The sequence below is a fragment of the Epinephelus moara genome, chromosome 16 (assembly GCF_006386435.1).
Source record: "Epinephelus moara isolate mb chromosome 16, YSFRI_EMoa_1.0, whole genome shotgun sequence".
Taxonomy (NCBI): domain Eukaryota; kingdom Metazoa; phylum Chordata; class Actinopteri; order Perciformes; family Serranidae; genus Epinephelus; species Epinephelus moara.
Genome location: NC_065521.1, coordinates 45136883 through 45150920, shown reverse-complemented (window position 1 = coordinate 45150920; position 14038 = coordinate 45136883). Strand labels below are relative to the sequence as shown.

At 43.3% G+C, this 14038-nt stretch overlaps 1 protein-coding gene across 1 annotated transcript in view; it reads right to left on the bottom strand.

The window, feature by feature from the left end:
* Positions 1–740: 740 nt before the first annotated feature.
* Positions 741–14038, bottom strand: part of LOC126403005 (peptidase inhibitor 16-like) — a 30694-nt gene continuing 17396 nt past the window's right edge. Inside the window, exons 2-6 of the mRNA XM_050065395.1 lie at positions 7726–7876; positions 7523–7590; positions 7307–7416; positions 6044–6135; positions 741–4688 (exon numbers count right to left, since the gene is read on the bottom strand). Of these exons, the coding sequence (XP_049921352.1) occupies positions 4090–4688; positions 6044–6135; positions 7307–7416; positions 7523–7590; positions 7726–7876 (1020 nt within the window). The 3' untranslated portion in view covers positions 741–4089. The remainder of the gene's footprint in view (positions 4689–6043; positions 6136–7306; positions 7417–7522; positions 7591–7725; positions 7877–14038) is intronic.

The following is a 14038-nucleotide window of genomic DNA, read 5'->3' as shown; positions in this document are numbered from 1 at the left end:
CAGAAGAGCACATTTTAAAATACATTTATTTTATCAATTAGTTATTAACTTTTACTATTTTTAGCAACTTGCCCGATCGGGCAAGTGAGTTGTTAGTTTACATGCCCGACCTTGAGTTTTACTTGCCCCGGGCAATCGGGCAATCCTTATTGTTGAGCCCTGGTTTCATTCTGAGGTAACGAAAAACAACAATTCTCATTTTTTAGATGATTATAAATTAAAGGAAACAGACTCATTATATAACCCCCTGAAACCCTGCACACTGGAGCTCTGAAGATATTTTGTTGCTGATACTTGTACTTTTATGTACTTTGTTGAATGTAGGACCTTTGCTGTGAGTATTTCTACACTCTGGATTACGGACGAGCAGTATGGAGATATTTTGTGGTTTCAATTATGTGTTTTTGGACGTTTGAATCTGGGGCGCCGTCAGCCTCCATTAGGTGGAGTTGTGTTGCTACCTCCTCTCCCCTTGGATCTCTGCAAGTGATGTGAGGACTCTAAAACTTCACCTGAGCCTCCCTCGACATATGGGTGAGTAGATAATGGCTGAATTTTCATTTTTGGGTGCACTATCCCTTCAAATAAAAGATGTGAATTCTTCGTCCACTTTAGTTCTGTGAATTAAAATCTGGACAAAGATTAAAATAATAAATGGGCTCAGACTGGTAAAAAAAGAGCCTCACACACACTGATCTGTCAAAAAGAAGAAATAAGGTTTATTTCTTTATTAATCTTATATACAGACATTTACAGCAATCGTTGCTAAAGTTATTGACGGTGGTTATGGTAACTTCCTGTTGTCTACGACAGTGTAACAGAGATCACGTCAGTTATTAGAGACTGTGTCCAGGTGTAGCTCCAGTCTGAGAGAGTAAATGATGTACAGTAGATATATATAGTGAAGAAGAAGCAGGGTCGTCAGTATGAAACACAACAAACACAGTTCAGCAATGGTTTCTCCTGCATTCACTAAACACTAAACACACAATAAACTGTTGCTTTAACTTGATCTTTACAGAGGTCCTTCCACATGAGATGATACTGTAGGGTTAAGGAGACCGCCGTGGGTCACCCTGCAGACAGAAACGCGAGGAGGCGGTCTGACATCATGTGAGTAACCTCTCTTTACAGCACTTCAACTGTTTTTGGTTTTTTGGTTTTTTTGGTTATGTGTTTCTGAGATCACCCATAATTCAGTATGTTTACAGAGAAACAGCAAATTAAACGTTTTAATGTCACGAAGCAAACAGACGTTTGGTTTTTTTAGCGTCCTGCGTCTGTAACTGAGCACATCTGTGCCGGTAAAGCTTCATGAGTTATCAGACTGCTTCAGTATTGTATTAGTCATTTTGTGATGGTGTCACAACAAAACAGCATCACTTCATGATAAACTTTAACCCCTTCAGGTAAAAGAGATGAACTGACTCTGAGCTTCAGGCCTGAAGATCTAAATGTTGCTCTCACATTAAAGGAATACTTTAAGGAGTTTGGGGAAATTAACCTGTCCGAGGTTTCACAAAGAGTTGAAGCAGATGAGAGAATTTATACATGCTTACAGTTCAAGGTACGATGTGCATATCATTAGCCTAGCCTAGCACAAAGAGTGGAAACAAGGGGAAACAGTTAGCCTGGCTCCAGAGCTCTGAATCCAGTCGGATGTGGCTCCAACCTAACTGTCAGAAAAAGATGTTGGCATTGTAAGTTTGTGGAAACCATGGATATGTTATATTATTATCATAGACTGTAAAAATAATGGACGTAGCAACTGTGACGTGACCAATTTGTTTACAGACTCATGTTCTGAAGCCTCAAAGTCACCATTTCAGCCGTCGCCATCTTGAATTTTGGAGCCATAAGTGACCATATTTAGTTGAGAGGTGGATCTGACTGAAAAGCCGAGGACAATGTCAGCAGACAGCCTGTCACTCAAAGTGGCCACGCCCCTAATCATGCAGAACTTTAGGCCTTAATAAAATGTAAGCCGGTGAGTTATATAAAAATTCAGTCACCTGAAATTAGCCTTTTTATTGTTGGCTTCATTTTTCAGCCCTGGCGGCTGTAAAACTGTGGTTAACACGTGGTCAGCGTTAGGCTAAAACCCCCACTTGGTTCAACACGTTCTCATCCTAACTTGTTGAATATCGCTGCTTTGTCAGTGCTGTTTACGTCTACATGTTATGCACTAGATTGCATTTGTTGTTGACGTTCAGGGACGTTGTGTCAATTTACACCTGTTCAGTGCATTGTGTCTTTTCTAAATACGTCTCCAAAACCACAGGAAATCTACAGTTTCTGTAGCCTGGAAATCCAGACTCAAATCTAGAAAGATTTAGAGTCTGGCCCTCACCGATACACCCTCCCTACCCAAGGGGTGGCACTAACTGAGGCATATTAAATGCCGCCACACTCAACTGGATAACACGATGGCCAATCAGAGCAAAAAACAAGGTGACGTATTCATTGCACTAAGCCCCATTTGTTTGCCGACCAGTGGGGCTAACTGATTCTGCTTTTGCCGTATCTTGTCGGCAAAACGTCAAAAACGTCCTTCCTGGAAGCGAAGGCTTCTAGGGCAGTCTTCTGTTCCTCTCTCATGGAAAAAGATAAGTGTAGTTGGCTTAGCGTTTCTTCCAAAGCTAAATTGAATGGACGCGGTCAGCTGCCATCTTGGCTGTTTACTTTACGACTCCTGCGGCGCAGCGCTGTCATCATCATGTTACGCCCGCCCAGAGCCCGTCTCTGTCAGATAGACTGATCTGATTGGTCCGATGGCGATTCAGCGGGCTCTGCTTGTCGGGGCCAGATCCCCGTGCAGTGCACATTTGAATTTGCTGGGGGCGGGGCATCAGGATTTCCAGGTTACAGTTTCTGCTCATTAGATGATGACCCTTTCAAAATAAACTTACGTTGGTATTTATTTCTTTGTGCAACACAAACATGGGGTTCGGTTTGGAAAAACAAACTTCATGGTTTGGCTCTACAATCACACGGGTCACAAACATCGGCCTCCCGGGTGAAAGTCCAGGGTTTGTTGGACCCACCCCTCCTGCTGCCCGCCAGCTCCTTATATTACATTGTTCCTGGCTGTGTTTTAAACTGACGCCTCCTGTCTGCTCATCATACTGCTGTGACAGGTGCCGTCCGGCTGACCAGCGGCATATCATACCACCAAGACAGGCTCTGTCAGGCTGCGTGACAAACTGATGCTGCCTGGCAGTGTGTCATACTGCGGCATTTGAAGTTCGAAATGAAAATGGGCTGCTTGGTTATAGTGTGGGGAAAAAAATGTTTTGGTTTAAAATATTCTTTTTGGGGGCGGAGCCTCTGCTGGAAACACAAGAGTGATTTGAGAAACACAACCCAGGCATCTCACCCGAGTGTCACGCAATTCACCATCCCCTCCCCTCCCCGATGACACAGTCAGCTCATACATTACGTCACATTAGAAACGTGTGATAGATGTGAAACCTACAAATGTATTGTTGTTTATAGAAACGTACAATGCCAACATGTTCTTCTGGTGACTGGTGGTTGTTCTCTATGATCCAAGATGGTGCCTCGTTCATTCAACTCAAAGTTTCTCACTGGCTGATTGACCAAAATGGTTTCTCAGGTTTTCTCAGTCTTGTACATTTTTTGTCCCGCAGAGCGTTAAAGTCTTTCTCAGGCCAAACTAGGAGGTGAATAAGCACTGATGATTTAAAGGCTGCTGTCTGTGATCGGTTCTGATGGAAAGGATCAAAATCACAGCTTCACCTCGTTAACCCTCATCTCTCCTCTCAGATCACCGTCAGAAGATCCTCCGAACTGAAGCTGTGAATGTTTCCTTTTCATGAACATGTATAGTTCACATCAGTGACTGGAAGTAATATTTTTGTATTCCATGCAGGTTACGCAGACGTTATGTGACCCAGATATCGGCCCGGACTACGTGCAGATGTTGCAAACGTTGCAGCTGTTTTCTGATGAGTGTGAATTATTAATTGACCCATATTAATCTGCAGGGGTGGGGGGTGGGGGGTGGGGGGTTACCACGGGGCGGGTTAACAAGGTCATGTGCGGTACTCCTCCTCCTCCTCCTCCTCCTCACAGCCTGAGAGTCAGGATGGCAGTCAGACAGGCCAGCAGGAGAGAAGAGGAGGATACTGAACCAGCACTGGTGGTAATAACATATGTCTTCACATGTATGTTGCGTGTTACGTCTCTCTCTCCCTTTTCCTCCGTCTTATCTGTACTTTCCTTTCTTTTCTCGTCCTCCTTCTTCTTGTCCTCCTTCGTCTCTTTCTCCTCCTTCATCTCTTTCTCCTCCTTCATCTCTTTCTCCTCCTTCATCTCTTTCTCCTCCTTCTTGTCCTCCTCCTCCATCTTTTCTTCAACCACATCCTCCTCACCCTGTGGTGTTGAGGGGACCTCTGCAGGGGCGAAGCTGTCTGGTAGCTGGGCCTCCTCAGAGTCCTGGGCGGAGGAGGGGGTGGTGATGATACTGGGAGCAGTGGTGGTTGTGGCCGGCTGGACATCAGAGTCAGTGGTTGCAGGAGGAGGAACGACAATCTCCTCCTCTTCCTCCTCTTCAGGCAGGAGGAGGGGGATTAGGATTGTTGCAAGAGTAACAACTGCCTCCTCGTTATCATCCTCCTCCTCCTCCTCCTCCTCCTCCTCCGACGACTCCTCTTCCTCCTCAGCAACTAGAACACACAAGAAGAATATCACTTTTAAAAAACTCAGATTGTCTCATGAGGATTAACAGACTTCAACTCATAACATATCGCCGCTTTGTCTACACGTCAGGCGCTAGGTGTCCTTCTGTATTCGCATGGTGACATTCCAGGACGCTGGAACCAATGTCGGGAGGTCAACATTAACACTTTAGGTTTAGAAAAAAACATCATGAACCATGGCCTCCTGGGTGAAAGTCCAGGTCATGTTGGATCCATCCACCTCCCCTGCCACTGGCCTCTCAAGCTCCTTATATTACATCATTACCAGCAGCATTTCAAACTGATGCTGTCCTGTGGCGTGTCATACTGCTGCAACAGGTGCCGTCCAGATGATCAGCGCCTTTTCGTAACATCACGACAGCTTCGGTTTGGCCAAGTTACAAACTGACACCACCTGGTGGCATATCATACCACCATGAAAGGTGGCTTTTGGTGTTGGTGTCTGACGGCGAAAATCAATGACAAAGCTGTGATTTTTGACGATTTCGGAATGAAAACGGGATGAATATAAATATGAATTTCAACCAGATTATGTAAGCTACATATATTCTAATCACTTGGAGAAAGAAAACATGGCGTGTTGTGTCCTCATGATGCACTCCGGCAGCACTAAACCCCTGAGCTTGCCTGACAAGGACTAAATGCACACACCCATTATTCTTAAATATCCCATGAAGAGAGACTCTCACTGCAGCCTGTTCTAAAAATGTCTGCGTGCCTCATTCTGTGGACGATAAACGACTAGCAGATGTTCCTCTTAACAGATCTAGGTGCAGGTTCAGTGTTTGGTGGGAACCCGGCTTACATATGTTCATTACTCAACGTAACATAAGAAACTTCGGTATGTCAGTTAAATAAATCAACACTAACGTTTGGTTTCTCACGGGACATGAACTGCAGCCTCCAGGGTGAAAGTCCTCTGTTTGTTTGTCGCTCTTTAAACTATGTCACCTGACTTCCATCTTTTCTTCCATCACTAAACCTACTAGTTCCACACGGTGATACAGTTTACAGGTGTAGTTTGTGTAAGGACAACACAAGACAACAAGGTTTGTGGATTATATTGAGTAACCAGGTCAGGATCTGGGAAAAGACAGTGATGCTGAGTTTTCCAAATATTGTTTTGGCACTTTGAGCACCACAAGTCCAGCCCCATCTACTTTCATTATATAAACGTCCCTTTAAAGTTTGATTTAAGCACCACAGTCTGGTGTAGAATTTATGGGTTTGTGCTGCTAAAATACCATTTCATGTGTAAATGAGAGAATTAAACCTGAGGTAGATGTGAGGAGAGAGGAAGAGACAGAGCAGGAAAGACGTACCACAGAGGTTGTTTTCACATTTCTGGAGGTTTTCAGGACATCTGGAGCACCAGTCACCTTCCTCAAATGGCCTCTCGTCTTCATAGTTCCCCCTGAGGACACAAAAGTTTAAACACACACACACAGTGTTAGTTTATAATAATATAATGACTGCGAGGTCATGTCTAATTCATTTCTTTGTTATTATAATCAAATTTGATTTATCCAACTTACAGTATCAAATAAAACGTCTTGTTCTGAAGATAATCGTAAATAAATGTACTGTCTATACACAAAGAGACTATGTGGAGAGAAATATTACTGTCCACAGGGGGGAGCTGTTGCTCCAGCATTGCAGCAGCAACACTGGTACTATTACATAAAGCAATGGTGGCAGCAGTGTAGTATATTTAACAGTAGTACAAGCTGTAATACTAGCCATAGCTTTAATAGGTGTGGAACCAAAAGCAGCACTACTTCAATTAGTAGCACAAGTAGTAGTTGTAGTAGTAACATTTGAAATAGAAACTACTACTAGTGGTGGTGGTGGAAGTAATAGTAGTAGTAGTTAATAGTAGTAAGAGCACCAGTAAAAGCAAGAGCAAGACTACATGTAATGCAAGCTGTAGTAGTAATAGTAGTAGTCCTATGGTGGTGTAGGGTATTAGAAATAGTGGTGGTACTTTACTAGTGGTAGAAATTGCAGTAGTAATAGCAGTAGAGGTAGTGGTGGTAGGGGTACAGTACAGTAGTAGTGGCAGTGAGGGTAGGTCTGTAGTATTAATAGTGCCAGTGGTGGTTGTAGTCTAGTGATACAGTAATGAAACAGTATATTCATTCGTAGTAGTTGTAGTAGTGGTATGTCAGTTAGTAAAATTAGTTTAAGGAGCGCCAATAATAGTAGCAGTTGTACTTTGTGGTAGCAGTGTTAGTTGCAGTAGCAGTAGTCGTGGTGGTACTGTGGTAGTGGAAGTAGTGGTTGTAGTAGTAACAGTTGAAATAGTGGTGGAGATAGAACTACTAGTGTGCTGGTAGTGGTAATAGTGATAGTAGCAGTTTGATTAGTAGGGAAGAGTACCAGTAAAAGCAACAGCAATACTACCTGTAGTAGTAGTAGTAGTATGGTGGTAGTAGGAGAAGGAGAAGTCATGATAGTAGTAGAGGTTGTGGTAGAAGTAATAGTAGCAGTAGTAGTGGCAGTACTAGCATTATTTGTGGTAGTACTGTAGTAGAAGAAGAAGAAGTCATGATAGTAGTAACAGTAGTAACAGTAATAGTACTAACGCTGGGAAGTAGTTGCAGACGAGGAAGGAGACTCTCTCCCACTCCAGACCCTCCATGCTGTTACAGAGATGGAAGGCACAGCCAACTCTGTGTGTATCTGCCCACACCATCTGTAACACACACACACACACACACACACACACACACACACACACACAGTTCAGACCCAGTCCACAGATACTAATGTGTGTATAAGTGTGTGTATTTGTATCCGACCTGTGTGTAGTGTCCACACATCTTGTCTTCTTCACAGCTGTTGTTCTGGTAATTATAGTCCAGACGTTCTACAGGAATCAATTACATTCATCAATACATTAAATAAAGAACAGTAGAAATGTGTCTGTCTACTATTCCACTGCTCTCGCTCTCAAAGATGGAGAAGCAGCTACATTAGAATTTGGTTCTACAAACAGACTTACCCAGAAACCATTTCTCCAGAGCCACTGTGATGTTCAGAGGCCCGGTGCCGGCGAACAGATTCTCTCCAGTGTCCTCCAGTTCTGGGTTGTGGTTCCAGACGCATTTAGCAGCGTAACCCTCTGCAATCACTTTCAGGCTCGTGTCCCATTTCTGCAAAGAACCAGTGAAAGTTATGGAGAGCAGAATTTGATTGGGAAGACCTTAAAACTTAAGGGTTTCTTTACACCGGCCCTTTTTGATTCGGTTGAATCGAACTCAAGTTAATTTCATTTGGGCAGGTGTGAACACAGCAATCACACTCAGGTCCGCACCAAGTCCAAGTTACAGTCCTGGAGGATTATTAATGTGCACCTCCTCCTGTACTGCCTTAATATGCACATTCAGCACATCCAATGCATCAAAACATTGTTTTCTAGTTGGAGCCGCGCCTCGTTTTCAAACTGTATGGTTTGACTAAAATGAACAATGACAGCAATATAGTCCACGATGAGCAGCGCTAAAATCAACCTGCGTAGTTGTCCCTCCATTGTGACATTAGAGAGTGTCACATTTATCTTGCAAGTGTACTCTTTTTGGGTTGTCCGTCTCATTCTTGTCAATGTGATATCTCAAGATTGCCTTAAGGGAGTTTATTCAAATTTGGCACAAACGTCCACTTGGACTCAACAATGAACTGATTAGAATTTGGTGGTCAAAAGTCAAGGTCACTGTCATAAAACATTTTTGTTGGCCATAACTCAAGTTTCTTACACTAATTCTGACAAAATTTCACATAGATTTCTAACTGAATACAATTACTAAGTGATGACTTTTTATATCCAAAAGGTCAAAGGTCAGCTTGATGGTGACATCATCATGTTTTAATGTCATATCTCAGGAACAGAAGGGGAGACATTTGGTCAGATACTGAATTGGTGACTCTAATCTTGAGCCTGTGCTGATTCTATAGATCTTCTGTGTGTGAAGCATCCATGTTTTAGAATATTCAGCGTCTTTGCAGCAGCATCCATATTTGAAGCATCGTCTACTGTCACAGCTCCACATGAGTCTGGACAGACATGGATGTAAACAGTAACTACAATTTTTTTTTTTTTTTTAAAGATTTTTTTTGGGCATTTTTGCCTTTAATGCACAGGACAGGTAAGCGTGAAAGGGGGAGAGAGAGAAGGGGGATGACATGCAGCAAAGGGCCACAGGCTGGATTTGAACCCGGGCCGCTGTGACAACAGCCTTGTACATGGGGCGCCTGCTCTACCCACTAAACCACCGACGCCCCAACTGTAACTACAATGTGACTGGTTTGTGGAGGCAACAGTGTGGTGGTAATTCTGGTTTCTTAGATCTGTGGTGCAACTCATTTGTCAATGATCAATTTAAAATGTGGCCAACGCCAAAAACTCCAAACTACAAAGTTGATTTTCTCCGATTAGGGAGTATAAAATCCCACGTTCCAACTTATAATTGAATGCAGCATTTCCAGACTTCAGTTCTTCCTGTGAGTCCGGCTGATTAACAGGAATGAAGAACATAAATCTTTCACAGCCTGAGAGAAAGTTTTTCCATCATGTTAACTGTCTTGAGTCATTTTATGAAAACAAGAAACACAAACATGAACAGAGAGACAACACAGATCCTTTCATGTAAAATGTTCCAGCACACTTTACATGAACCGCAGTGAAGTTTCAGGTGTTCATGTGTTCACACAGGAAGTCGGTAAACTCAAAAAAATGTTTAAATAATTTTTCGTAAGTTGAACTGATTGTTTTGTGACAGTTTATATCCCCTCTTTATTTCCTTTTTCTCTCTTAAACCTGCTTTAAATTAGGGTGATGATTTTATTGTGTAGCTGTTTTTGATTTATTACGCTTTAAGGCCTTTGAATGACTCAGCGTTTATCACAGCGAGTGTAGGGTGTTTTCTTATTATTATATAACAGGTTTTATGTCTCTATATTGTAAAATCAACCGCAGATTTTTGGCACTGTCTTCAGTTTTCAGCAAGAGAAGTTAATTTGACGGCCTCTCAGAAGAAAAACAGTGTTGAAAAATGATGTGACATTTAATATCATATCAAGGAAATGAGCAAAAGATACTCAGGAAGAAGGAAAGTAAAGAAACATTGAGACTGATAAACAGCACATTGTGTTTGACCCTGACTCTGGCATCACCCAAAAGTCATGCTCACATGTCTGACTCAGGAAATCATCACTGTCATGACTTCATTCAGTCAGAGAGGCTTCATGCGAAGACGTTTGTTGTTTCTGTCCTGTTTCCTTTACACACAGATAAAACCAGGAGGTGTTATAGTGACGCGGTGTGCTCTGTGATGATTACTCATTCAATAGGAAGTCCTCATATCCCACTTATCTTCTCCATGACCTGGTCTCTGACCCTCACCCTGTCACCAGCCTGTCTGAGCTATGTATTTACTTCCTGTCATGCTGGATGGTTTAATTTCCTCTTTACAAACAGATGTGTTGAGAGGTAGACCGTGACTCAGCTGCACGGATCTTCAGATTAGTTTTTGGTGCTTTGTTGGATAGAGGCAGGAAAGACGGTGGAGGGGGAGGGAGTCACATGCAGCAAAGGGCCTCAGGCCAGACTCAAACCCGTGGCGCTGCAGCGAGGACTCAGCCTTCATGGCATGCGCTCTGCTCAGCAAGCTGCTGGGACGCCCACAGCTGCAGGACCTTTGATTTGAACTGTAACAGAAGGAGCCACCAAACATTTGCGTGTTTTAAGGAGGAAGAGTGTTGAAAGAAACACTGTTCGGACATCACTGGGAGACCATTTTCAACCTACAGCTTCTTGTCGTGGTCCTACGTTTTGTTGTAGTTTATTTCCTGCTTTATTCTGAAGATCTCCTCATGTGTCCTGTCTTGTGTTACTTCCTACATTTGTCTGTTTCCCACTTGTTTCCTGACACACCTGCCTCCCGCCAGTCTGGTTAGTCCCTCCCTGTTAACAGGGCTGTACTCAGTAACAATTTACTTATTACACTATTTTTGCGTTACTTTCACCATAGTCTCTACATACAGACTGTACATTCAGTGAATGTAGAGTCTGTAGGCAAACCCCGGAGATCTTGCCTCCGGAAGAAGAGCGGAAGAGCCCTGGTTTCCGGTTGTAGGCTGTTTGTAGTTCGCGTGATATTGACCAATCACGTTTGAGCCGGCTGCAGTTGATAACAGGTTAATGGTCCGTGCGGTGAACTAACGAGGCGGAACATGATTGCCGTCACTGCAAACTCTGAATCCATCGCAATGGTTCAGCATATTTACTTATATATAAACGGAAGTCGGAAACGGAAATTCGCCTCCTCCGCCCAAATCAAACCGGAATGCCAAAAAATCGGGGGTCTGCCCCGATGGGTTCCAAGAATGCTTTCTCCAAAATGACCTCAGAAGAATTAATACTGATTTAAATTAATGAGGCTCATGTTGTTTCACAGCTGCTCCAGTTTATTACAGTTCATTTCTAATCCAGTGCTGCAGGTCTGAGCCATTCATGTGTTCACACACAGTGGTTACCACTTTGTATTAAAATCCCCTGCTTAAATTAATAATAGCATAATGACAACAATTAAACAGCCCAGACCTTTTTAAAACATTGAATCTCCTTGGACACAGGGAGGGTCAGGCAGAGGATCAACGTCTGATCATTATGAAATATGGATAAATATTTGTGGGGCTATGATATGAAACACAACAAACTGAATGACGTGCGAGTCAGTCACTATGACGAGCGCAAATTAACACACCAGAGCTGAAAGACACACCTGCCAGTTCCTGGTGTGCCGTTCGGTTACAGCAGCACCACAGAGAGTTATGTATAAGAACAGGACTGTGTGTCGGTGTTGCTCTGCAGCTGTAGGAGATGTGAATGGAAACACACCCAACATATACTAACATCACCCAGATGTGCCGACCACTGGCACCCTTCTATAGTCTGTGGTGACATGACAACACAGAACAACCTTGGGGGGATGTTTTTGCTGGTGACGCACTGGTGCAAGTGGAGCGATGTGGATCAGTGTGGGTGAATGAACAATGAAGTCAATAAACAGTTTATTTCAGATGGTAACGCATTATGTGACATTGTGAATGTGATAATATTACCCCACATCCTCTTGGGCCCTGTCCAAATACCCGCACTTGCGCCCTTGTGCCTCTTAATTGCACGGGCGTAGGGTGTCCCAATTGTCTTCTGTTGTTATTAAGGGGTGCAAACCTGCACCCTTAATGCACCCCTTCAGAAAGTGCGCATCAGACCTCACTTGGCTGAAGGATTTTACCCAGAATCCTCCTAATGTCGTGACGTTTCGAACAGCCAACCAATGGGAAGACGAAGGAGAAAGCAATGGAGAAGAAATGTCTTTTTAAGTGTAAGTGACATACACACACCTTATGATGTAGATGCCGCCTTCTCCTGCGGCTCCTAATCCTCCTCATCATTCGCTGATTGTATCTATTTATCATTTGCAGCAGCAGTGCTGTGAACAACGTTATTTCCTCTAACGCCATGTTTTGTCTCCTAGGAGACGGACCAGCTGGACCCAAATGGAAGTGACGTGTACACAACTGTCCCAATTCTCCTTTTTAAACAGCGTCGGTCCCTTGCACACTTACGCCCCTAACTGCACTTTCAGCAAGTGCACTTCAGGGAAGACCTCAGGGCGCAAGTGCGGGTATTTGGACAGGGCCTTGGTAATGTGTTATTTTACCTCATTGCTGCTAAAAATGTATATAGTACTGTAATGCGTTTCCCCCGACACCAGTTGTTACCAGCTTCTTCTTCTCTTACACATTTAATGCTATTAAACTTCTGGGTCGGTCTGACACAATTAATGGATCTTCTCTGATGTCATATAAACGGACTGAGTGTCATGGCTCACTGGGACACCTGATGTTTCTGAGCCGTCGTTAACAAAATTGGTTTCACCTGCACTTCTCCTGCTACAAGTTCAAATGTCTGCTGAACAAAGGTCTTATACAAATACAGAGTACTGCATCAGACTGCAGAGTTCAACTGGAACTCTCCAAGCTGACCAGTTCCTCCTGAAAGAGTCTGAGAGGAGCGTCGAGCACAGTCAGGTGTGGTTAAAGTGGCTGTGGAACATAATGTGTTCATAATGCTTTTCTTGTTTGCTGATGTTTGTTTATGTCTGACAAGCTGCAGCAAACAGCCAGATCTGCGACCACAGGACCGCCCGCCGTCCATGCATCAATATCACGGTGAGTCATTCAATAACTTACTGATTTTTTTTTTTAATAAAGCTTTTCTGCATCAGCAGGGTTCAGACAGTGGCTCCTGTCATCAGATAACATGACTCAGCAAAGAAATACAGATGATTTTAAGCACTGATTGTCACGATGATTTATTTAGATAGAAGTAATTTTCACACTGTCTCTGACGTGTTGCTTCGTTACCATGAACACACACTGTCCTACTGACACAAACGCTCTGTACAGCACCAGATGTGGATTAATCCACCGCTGAAAATAGTCCCCAACAAAGTCACTTTGTCCTCCTGTTTCTTTAATAAAAACTACAGCGATCAGCTGTTGGAGGAAAATACTGATCAGCCAATGAGCTCAGAGCTGGGAGACATGGACAGGAAGTCAGGCGGTGTTGAGAGATGGACAAATGTGTTTTGTTGACAATAACAAAAACATAAAATAACACCAGACTTTGCTTTATGAAGAGATTGACGTCTGTAACTCGGGCAGTTGTTTTCATCTTGTGGTTTGAGTCGCTGTTGCTAAGATACCAAAAGAATGAACAACAGGATCCTGACTGAGAGATCCGTGTGTGTGTGTGTGTGTGTGTGTGTGTGTGTTTATTTGTCCAGTGATGACACACAACACAAACAATAGTCAGGGGTCTCCTTCACATTCCTGTCTCTCTCCAGGCTCTCTCAACATCTGGTCTGTGTTAAGACTCTCAGGTCATGTACATAATCGTGCATTCACACAGGCACGCGCACACATACACACACGCACGCACGCACGCACGCACGCATGCATGCACGCAGGCAGGCACACACACACACACACACACACACAGTGTATCCACTCTGTGAACAGCTGATTTCTGTTTCTTTGAACAGAAACTCACTGATGACAGTTTGATCACAGATGTACTTCGTTCTGATTTGCAGCTTTTCAGACTTATTTTGTGGCTGAATATAATTTGTAGCTTCTTAAAATCTGAATGAGGATAGTGATAGTGAGATACTGGCTACAGCGATGAAACAAAACCAGCATCAGATGGACTGTATTCATAATCAATACGCCACAATAATATAAATAAC